This window comes from Sinocyclocheilus anshuiensis, unplaced genomic scaffold (assembly GCF_001515605.1).
Source record: "Sinocyclocheilus anshuiensis isolate Anshui unplaced genomic scaffold, SAMN03320099.WGS_v1.1 scaffold1779, whole genome shotgun sequence".
Lineage (NCBI taxonomy): Eukaryota > Metazoa > Chordata > Actinopteri > Cypriniformes > Cyprinidae > Sinocyclocheilus > Sinocyclocheilus anshuiensis.
The window spans coordinates 219,301-229,992 of record NW_015552677.1 but is presented as its reverse complement, the minus strand read 5'-3'; the positions used below and the strand labels follow the sequence as shown (position 1 = coordinate 229,992).

General features: G+C 36.0%; 1 protein-coding gene across 2 annotated transcripts in view; it reads right to left on the bottom strand.

The window, feature by feature from the left end:
* Nucleotides 1–10,692, bottom strand: part of LOC107667495 (uncharacterized) — a 21,129-nt gene that overhangs the window by 8,073 nt on the left and 2,364 nt on the right. For both annotated transcript variants that reach the window (XM_016459167.1, XM_016459168.1), the window contains exons 2-6: nt 7,318–7,644; nt 6,561–6,683; nt 5,905–5,943; nt 3,062–3,112; nt 1,674–1,985 (exon numbers count right to left, since the gene is read on the bottom strand). In XM_016459167.1, the coding sequence (XP_016314653.1) occupies nt 1,674–1,985; nt 3,062–3,112; nt 5,905–5,943; nt 6,561–6,683; nt 7,318–7,644 (852 nt within the window). The remainder of the gene's footprint in view (nt 1–1,673; nt 1,986–3,061; nt 3,113–5,904; nt 5,944–6,560; nt 6,684–7,317; nt 7,645–10,692) is intronic.

The following is a 10,692-nucleotide window of genomic DNA, read 5'->3' as shown; positions in this document are numbered from 1 at the left end:
GAGAGAGAGAGAGAGAGAGAGAGAGAGAGAGAGAGAGAGAGAGAGAGAGAGAGAGAGAGAGAGAGAGAGAGAGATATATAGAATCTTTGAGAGAGAGAGAGAGAGAGAGAGAGAGAGAGAGAGAGAGAGAGAGAGAGTTGAAAGTTGCATGTACGCACGTCTGTGCGTCTCTCTCTACAATGAGTGAGTTTACTTAAAAAACAGCGATTTTATCGGTGTGTGCGTGTGTGTGTCAGTAAGCAGCGCATTAATATATAACGGTAATTAAAGGCTCTATTGCACACCAGTATAGGTGTGTGTATTGTAGGAGCTAGACGACATATGATGATGTGTAACGGTATAGTGGCGTTGTCCCATTTCTTAGGGAAATATTTTCACCCCTACCCCTTGGCACTCTGTTTCAAGGGACAAGGGGAAGGGGTATAAAATAGAACTGGGATTGGGCCTAAGTCTGTCGTCAATAGGACAAATGGAGTAAAAGAACGTTCGCTTTGACACGTTTGGTTTAAACGGCTCGTTCATCAGAAGGATCCCAGCGTAAGAAACAAGTGGATAGTTTATTTTTAATGGCATCCCGGATCATGTCTGAGGATTGATCAGAGCATTTTGTTTTGTAAACGAGGCACAGTGTCATAGAAAGTTGACAAAAGAAACACTTGTTGAAAGATGAAGCGGTACTAGATCTGACTGCAGCTGCATCACAATTCGTAAGTAAATGATTTAATAATGGTTTGTCTGGAAATTACCGTTTTATTTTGATTATGTTGTCAAAACGCATGCAAAAGCGAGGACGGGGAGTTGATACTGTTTCCTATGCAATGACGTTAGCCAATTATAACAGTGGCCGATTCCTGACGAGCCATAAATGACACACCCCTTAAAAACAGGTCGTTTCAGTGTTGCATATACTGTGTTGCATCATGCTAATGCACTGTATGAACCCTGCTCATGTATTTTATGACATATTTTCTCATTCATTTTTGCTTGCTTGCATAGGCAATCCGGATTGGTGCAAAACATCTTTGACCACTGTGCTCATGTAGGTTTTTTTTTTTTTTTTTGCGTCTCACACATGCATTACATATTTTCAAAATAACAGGAAAGACTGTGGGGAAACTGTATACTTTTATCATTCATCTGTGCATGTTTATGTAACATCTGTAAATAAAGGAAAGAAAATCAGCTACTACTAAACGCAATGGAAGGTGCTGTAGTAGCTTCAAGCAAAAACAAATGAACCTCAAACCGAAAAGAGTTTGCTAAAGTAACAGTATCTGTACCATAACACAGTAATCAACATGGGTTTGGCTTTTTAGAAACAATTTACTTTTAAAGCATCACATTGACTACGTCCACAAAACACTGATTATGCTGGTAAAAATATCAATCTCTAAATGGTTACTACGGTTTACCAATAAACTGTGTTATAATAGTTTCCATAATTTTACCTTATCTGATATGAATAGCAGTTATCATGTCTTACGAGTATTTTTCCAAATGTTTGTAATTTCTAAATAATTATGTTCAGTATGTCTGTTGATTGTGTGAACAGTCAACTCAACAGATCGAAAACTCAATCTGCCAATTTTATGGTAATTTATCAAGCTTAATGTCTGAATTAACCGCCAATAAAGAAATGTGATCATTATACTGAAAAAAATTAAGATTCTTACGTCTGACAGTTACAATGAATCTTTGGAACGAGGTTCCTCTGCTGCTGCTGGTCTGTAGTTTATAGACTCCATTGTGTTCAGCTGTGATGTTTGTGATGGTCAGTGATGCAGTCTTGTCTAGTTTCAGTTTGTCTCTGAATCTCCCATCAGTACCATCAAAGGTAGTGATCTCTCTGGTTTCGCTTTTGATTTCAGCTATGAGAGTCTCTTGAGGTCCAAACGTCCACAGGATCTGATCATCTCCCTGTATTTCAGCATCAATTTTTAGAGTGACAGATTCTCCCTCCATTACTGACACCGTCTTCTCTTCATCTGTTACAGCAGCACACAGAAACAGAGAAATGAGGAGAATGTAAGTGAATGAGCAAATTGACATGTTGTTAGGCACAGTGCGAAGCGGAGTGCCTAAAACCTCCTTAGCTGTTATAAATTCATTGTAAACCACGGCTTCACGAGGCTTATTGCTTTTATAAAATGGTTATTCCATATACGTAGTAAGGTTTCACAGAATAAAACAGAGCAAATAAAGTGTAATGATACAAGTAAAAACAGTATTCTTCCACCAAACAATGTAGTTCCTCAGAAACAGTTGTGGTTCCAACAAAGTGGTTGCCGAGCAACACACAGAAGTAAACAAAGGTGTATGTTTGTAGAGTAATTTACAACAGCTTTGAACACAGCTCAACCAATCAGAATCAAGGACCGGAACTAACCGTTTTATAATAATTGATAACAGTTTACAATAATGTTGTGTCTTAAAGGGGTCATGATTCAAAAACATGAAAACCCATTATAAACGAGGCATTCGTTGCATCCAGTGGGGACATAATTATGGATTATAATGACTTATACTGTCTTTTTACGCATTGCGTTGCATCGCGCCGCATAAACATAAAACCATGTCTGCATTTGTGATCGGAGAAATGACAAACAACAAGCCCTACTCTACACTGCCCAAAAAAACTCGCTTTAAATATATAAAATATAAAAACTCTTTAAATATAAAAGACTTTCACAACGAAGCACACAGCGTCTTTACGACATGGCGGCGGAAACAACAAAACTACAGCGAGAATAAAAGTTACGCCTTCTTTCTTTGCGTGAACATTTGGGCGGCGTTATGCAAATCTTCCCACATAGTGACCTAGATATGTGGGGGCGTGTTAGAACGAGCCGTTTTAGGTAGGTGTGGCTGACTCTTAACTTTTATAAAGAATATCTCTTTGGATTTGAGACTTTAGTCTTTGCAACTTTACAGATCTTATTTATGCACCAAGAGCTTGTAACACTCCAAAGAGAAAGTAAAAATTTTGAATCGCATCATATGCCCCCTTTAATAATACAAATTAAATTAGTTAAACTCTTGCTATATGAGTTGAAATACTTACATGTTTTGCACAGTTGTTCAGTGATCGTGTCTTCATCTGTCACAGCAGCACCTAGAAAAAGAGAAATGAAATTGTGAGAATGTAGATGAAGATGTGTGGTTCTTTACATGCTTCTAATAATCGGTAATCGGTATATTTAATATACACTCAGGCAGCAAAGGATATTTCCACAGAAATGTCAACTATACTGTTAATATTCCTTCATTAATAATAAATAATAAAAAAAAAACATTTAGTTAACCCAACAATGTAAATTCTGACATTATTTAATTGCCCTCATGTCATTCCAAACTTGACTTTGACTTTCATCTCTGAGACAGAAAAAATTAAGATTAATCAAAATCTTTCCTTTGGAGTTCTGCCGAAAAAATTTAAAAAAAAAAGATATAAAAAAAGAAAAAACAACAGCATGCAGGTTTCAAATGAGTTGAAGGAGAATAAATAATGAATCTAAATAATATTTGGTCACACTTCATTTTAAGGTCCAATTCTCGCTATTAACAAACGATTAACTACGACTTTAGCCTCAAACTCCTAATTTGCTGCTTATTAATAGTTAGTAAGGTAGTTGTTAAAGGGAAGATCAGATGCAAAATTCACTTTTACATGTTGTTTGAACATAAATGTGTCTTGGCAGTGTGTGTACACAACCACCCTATAATGATAAAAATCCACCCAGTGTTTTTTTAAATCCCCAAAAATCATAATCACTTTCTCAGATCAAGCTGTTCACAGATTCGTGGCAAATGGATGTCACACAGGCCAAGGCCTCTCCCATGACTATTGACGGGCATTGCCATTTTACCATAGACCCGCCTTGAGTGAGCTGTCATCAGTCTGCCATTGTTTGGACACCGGAGCAGGTGTAGACAAGAATGACTCCTAAGCGATTGAGGTGTTTGACGTTCTTTCTTCTGTGAAACTCAAAGGAATTTGTTTTGAAAAATGTTCACGATGCTCTTTTTAATACACTACCATTGACATGTTTAGAAAGGGCACCTAATATGCAAAATTCACTTTTACAAGTTGTTTGAACATAAATGTGTGTTGGAAGTGTGTGTGCACATCCACCCAATAATGATAAAAATCCACCCAGTGTTTTTTTTTTGTTTTAAATCCCTATTTTAAAATCCCCTTTCTCAAATCAAGCTGTTTTGAGATTCCTGTCAGAATGACGTATCTGCACAGGCCGCTCCCACGATAGTTGATTGACAAGTCCGTCTTACCTTAGACCCGCCCAAAGTGAGCTGTCCGCCATTGTGTCGACTCCAGTGCAGGGGAAGACAAGAATGTCTCAGATTAAGCAATTGAGGTGTTTTGTTGTTGGATGTAATAATGAACACAGCAGTCGTCATTTACTCCCGACATCTGAGCCGCTGAAGACGCAGAGGATGCGCCCCCCGATCTACATAAACGTGTCTATGTTCACGTGAATCATTCGTGATCCAGCTTCACCTACAGAAGAAGTGAGTGTAAGCTTTTTTTTTTTATGAATCTTTGCAAACCGCCTTTTCTAATAATGTGCTAGTTAGCAAAGTTCCCTGACGAATGTGGCTAAAGTTTACAGTCTCAGAGAACAGCTGCTCACCCCGTGGAAGAGAGGGGCGGGGTGAACAGAAGGATTGAGGTGTTCTGTTGTTGGATGTAATAATGAACACAGCAGTCGTCATTTACTCCCGACATCTGAGCCGCTGAAGACGCAGAGGATGCGCCCCCCGATCTACATAAACGTGTCTATGTTCACGTGAATCATTCGTGATCCAGCTTCACCTACAGAAGAAGTGAGTGTAAGCTTTTTTTTTTTATGAATCTTTGCAAACCGCCTTTTCTAATAATGTGCTAGTTAGCAAAGTTCTCTGACGAACGTGGCTAAAGTTTACAGTCTCAGAGAACAGCTGCTCACCCCGTGGAAGAGAGGGGCGGGGTGAGCAGAAGCTCATTAGCATTTAAAGGCACATGCACCGAAACAGGTCGCTGTGAACAGAGCTGTTTTTGACAAGGTAAAACGGGTGTTGTTTTACACTACCATTGAGAAATTTAAACCAAAGTATGCTATAGACTTTTCATGAAGACCACAAAGAATCGTACCAACTTGTGGAATATGGGCTTCTGATGTCCCCTTTAAGTTAAGGTATTGGGTAGGATTAGGGATGTAGCGTATGGTCATGCAGAATAAATGCTTTATACGTACTAATAAACAGGCAATATGTTTATAATAGGCCTGTTAATAATCAACTAGTTAATAGTGAGAATTGGTCCCTATATTAAAGTGTTACCTAATATTTTTATAAATAATCATATTTTAGTAAATGTTTCTAAATTATAATTTTTTTCTATATGCAATATATCTTATATATATACTTTCTATAAATAAAGTAATACTAATGATCAGATATGAAGTGATAGATGAACTCACTTACAGTGGTAGGAAACAAAAGCATTAAAGCAAAAAAAAAAAACACCAGTGCATCTCCATCTTCAGAGTTTATGTAATAGTGTCTGAAAGAAGAAGCTGAATGAAACCATAAACAGTGACAACAACAGTTGTGAGTCAGACAGCCCACACAAACCTCAAACCAGCCATAGCAAGCTTCATGCTACATTTCTCAGCCTTGCCCTTAGTTCTGTGAACTAAGATGTAGTTGTGGTCAATTCTGCATTTTTAACAGAAATTAGTATATTAATGCCATGCAACTCAGTATTGGACAATCACACATTATATTAATTATTGCATTAAATTGCAAACAGAACTTGTGGTAAGAAGAAAAAAAAAACGTAGAAATACCGAATATGAACACTCATACATAAGAACTCTGTTTTGCCGTTTCAGCTGTAATACTTACTCTCTTTTAACATTTGTTCAGAGATCTCTGGTTCTTGTCCTATCAGCACACATAGAAATGGAAAAAATAGTAGATCATTAGAGATGATCAACACCATTTTTTTTTTTTTATTATTTGACAACTGAATGTGCAGTTAAAGTGGTTATTTGGTGAAAATCTTCCTCTTTGCTCATCAGTCAATTACAATACTATTACGGTCCTTTAACAGAAATGTTTCTATTAACTATTGTGGCATTAAAAAGAGAGAGAGAGAGCTCAGTAGGATGGCATTTGACTTTTTTTTTTTTTTTTTGCTTGAACCATTCCTTTAAGTAAGCATAAACAACTAAAACTAATGAGCAGATAAGAGGCGATAGATTCATTGACACATGACATATCTTTTTCTTGTTTTACATATACATCTGTGAGGTGATATGAAGAGCCCAAGCAGACCAGCTAAAATTCAAAATGGACAAAAGAGAGCAGGATTATGATTTTAGGTCTTGTGCAACCTGTGCGATCACAGATGTTATTAAATACTGCAGTAAAACAATCATTAGCAGATCTTGTGGTAACAAAAATAACTATTGACTATGGAAAATCATATTATACATTTAAACTCTACTGTGGCATGATAAAGCTCATTTTACACTTGCTGTATGAGTTGTAATACTTACCCATTAAATGCTGTAGATCACAGATTCTGTTGCGATAGTAAAAAACAACAGCAGCTGCAGCTGCAGGCACCAGCAAAACAATAACACATATTCCTGCAATAGCACCCGGAGACAGACCTGGTACTGTAATGATAAAGAGAGACAGGAACAAACACTTTAAACATCAGCACTGCATAACCTGAGTGAAGATCTGATAACTACATCTCTGTTAATGATCGTTAATTTCATTTTAACATTAAAACAGTAGTGAAGATTAAACAATTAAAATAGTGTAACATTATTATCAGAAATCCGAGAACAGTGCGTATTTATCACATATTTTAAGCTAAGAATTCTTCTGGGAAAGACGTTTTGAGCTCTGAAAGTTAACGTAAAATGTCATGAAGTTTATTTGAAAAGGAAAATCTGATTCCTCATGATTAGGACATCACGTCATCTGAATTACAGACAGCTGATGAACAATCATTTCTTCAAACGATTTGAATCTTTCTAGAGCTGTTGTATAAAATCAACATCACACTTGCCATCATGCTGCTGTTCTGAGTATCAGTCATGTGATCACCTGCGGCCCAATCCCAGCTGCGATGATATTCAGAACAACAGCATGACTGTGATATTGTGAAACTAAAACTATGTAAGATTACTGAACACAGTGTAACTAATACGTTGTAGCTGCACCTTAAAAATCAGTTTAATTCAATTTCATTTATTAAGTAATACACATTTGAAAACAACTTACTAAAAAAAGTATCCTCACCAAAAACAGTAACATTGAACTTATTATATGAGGTCCCAGTGTTGTGGTTGATCTGTACTTCATAAAGTCCAGAGTGTTTGGTTCTCATGTTCTTGATGGTCAGAGATCCATTCTGATTATTCAGCTGCAGTCGGTATCTGAATATCTCAGTGTTATTTGACAAGGTAACATTTTCAGAACTGTCAGCAATGATTGGACCTTTAACTCCAAACCTCCACACTATCTTATTAATTTCCTGTATTTGAGTGAGATTAGCGTTTAGAGTGACAGAACCCCCCTTCATCACTGACACTGACTTCACTTCATCTGTTTCAGCACCAAACACACCTGCAGAACAAACAGAAACAGTTTCTCAGAGATTAAACTCATAGAACATTGAACAAATTTAACAGATCATTTAGTCTTGTCTTATAAACACAAGCTACAAATAAAGATTGGCGCAGTCCAACAAATTAATGAGAGAAAATCTCATTAATTTATCTAGAATCTATGGATTACATTTATTTATTTAGCAGACACCCAAAGCTACTTATAAATGAAAAATACATAATAAGCAATTCATCCTACACATGCAGTAACATGAGACAAGCTGTGATATAATGTTCCAGAGTGGTTTCAAAATGTACAAAGATTAGACGTTACAAGTAGAGTTTTTTGTTTGTTTGTTTCATGTTAATTACAATTGCTGCCTCTAATTATGGACAGACAAAGAGAAAGAAGGGATGAGGTCAACAGGATTGGATTTGTGAAGTAAAAATTATAGTATTTATTTAGTAAAAAGATCAAATCAGACCCTTGGGGTAAGATGACCCACCAGGGCCGCTGCTGGCCAAATGGGTGCCCTAAGCAGAATAGTATTGTTGTGCCCCTCCCTCAAAAAAAAAAAAATACTATAAGGGGTCAAAACAGAACTTTAATGAAATATAAAAGTAAATAAATAAATTGTAATTAAATTGTATTATTTATAAATTACAATTGTAGCTCTAGACAGTTAACTATAGCTATGATTTTATTAATACAGTTGTCTGATTGATTTTGTAGTCTCAAGCATTCAGAAATCACACAAAATAAAATTAAGCAGTTTTACTACGATAACCATGGTTAATTTTGGTAAGGGATGTGATGTCCACATGTTTTTGTTGAAGAAATTAAAGAGGCTGTAGCATTTCTATCGCAAAAAGGTGGCCAAAAATTAAAAATTAAGTGGATATTTGAATTAAATGTTTGGTCAATATTAAACAAGGATTTGATCGTCCTATAAGTGTAACAACAGCAATTATCAGGCCTTTAGTGCCCTTTGCAGGCATTTGTAATAATGTAAATTGTTTATTTTGTATTACATTATGTATTTTAACAGTGTTATTCAATGAAACCATATGATTATTATTAATTATAACCAATCGCCTCGTTGTTTTATATAATACATTTTAAGTCATGGAAACTAATATTAAGTCAAATGCGTTGTTGGTGGTGGTGAAATTATTACCAACATTAAAACACGTTACTAACGTCAACAGTCAAAAAAGTTTCACAGGATTATGAACGTATACCTAAAAGTGATGCACAGGCTTCTTCTCAGGCTTTTTCTTTTCTCTGCGCCGGACTGTGCTGATGTATTTTCCCTGATATAGCCTAGTTGTCCATTAACACTAGAACCGCCACGGGGTAAACTTTACCCGTGGCTGTTTTTAAAACTTACATCAAATATTTTTAATAAAACATTCAACTCTCCTGGTCACTGATGTTTACCAAAATTGTGTGATTTACAATCCCCTGTTGTTAAAAACTGTTTAGATAAAACCAGATAAAAAAACGGGGCATTTATACCTATAAGCGCCAGCGCAGGTCAATTTTACCCGCTATATCCACCTTTTTCTTGTCATAAAAATGGGCGCGGCCATTTGTAAATTCTATGGGTCTGGCTTCCGGTCTCATCTGCGTCCACTCCATCCAGCTATTTTTAGCTGAACAAAACAGTTAGTTTTGCTGCTTGATATTGAAAGTTGGTGTGTCTTATATTATTTTAATGTATTAGCTTAATTATGAACACACTGGTTTGTAGTGCAAACAGTTTTACCGTTTACTGCACGTTGTTATTCTCCTCGTTATTTACCTATAGCGGCTAATGAACCGGAAGTCTCACCTATAGGCTTACTTCCACGTTGAAGAAAAAGGTGGATAATGCCTGTATGTTTGCACTGTCATTTTCGTGCTGCTTATGTTTTAACATAGTACATTGCTAGGCAACACCTTTCACTCACTGAATTAGCGGCTATCAGTTTCATAAATAAAGACAAAATGAGTAAAAGAAGGGGATTTATGAATGCTGAAGATGTATAAGAAGCACTAAATGCCATGAGCGATTGAGAGTCTGATGGTGGGGAGATAAGTAAAGCGTCCTGTCGGCTCAGCATCTGACGGCGATCAATATCATATTTAGATGTTTTATCCTAATGTTACTCATAATTGTTCAAAATTTGGATTATTTAATTTTTGTTTTGCCATTTCTATTGTTTATTGTTCGCTTCTGTGTTGCTATTTATTCTAGTCTGCCTGTTTCCTGAAGAAAATTTCAATTTGATGTAGGCTATTGAATAAAACTTTTTTTTTGTATTATTACCCGAAGGTTAAAACCAGATCAAAAACGGGGCATTTATACCTATAAGCGCCAGCGTGGGTCAAATTTACCCGCTATATAATGCCTGTATGTTCGCGCTGTCATTTTCGTGCTGCTTATGTTTTAACATAGTACATTGCTAGGCAACACCTTTCACTCACTGAATTAGCGGCTATCAGTTTCATAAATAAAGACAAAATGAGTAAAAGAAGGGGATTTATGAATGCTGAAGATGTATAAGAAGCACTAAATGCCATGAGCGATTGAGAGTCTGATGGTGGGGAGATAAGTAAAGCGTCCTGTCGGCTCAGCATCTGACGGCGATCAATATCATATTTAGACGTTTTATCCTAATGTTACTCATAATTGTTCAAAATTTGGATTAATTATTAAATTTTTGTTTTGCCATTTCTATCGTTTATTGTTCGCTTCTGTGTTGCTATTTATTTCTAGTCTGCCTGTTTCCTGAAGAAAGAAAATCCGATCTGATGTAGGCTAATGAATAAAACCATTATTTTTTTTTTATTACCCGAAGTTTATTGGTGTTCTTCTTGTATAATTCAAATTATAAATGATATAACTAAACAAATGAATAATTAATTAGGTGAAGCCGCGCTTGAATTTGTCATCGCATCATCCTATGCAATGTGGTGAATTAGGCCTATTATTGCTCATTATTGTCTATAGGCTATTTTAGTCATTTAAATAACATAGGTTATCTTAATATATTGATTAATGACATTGTATTATAATAGCCT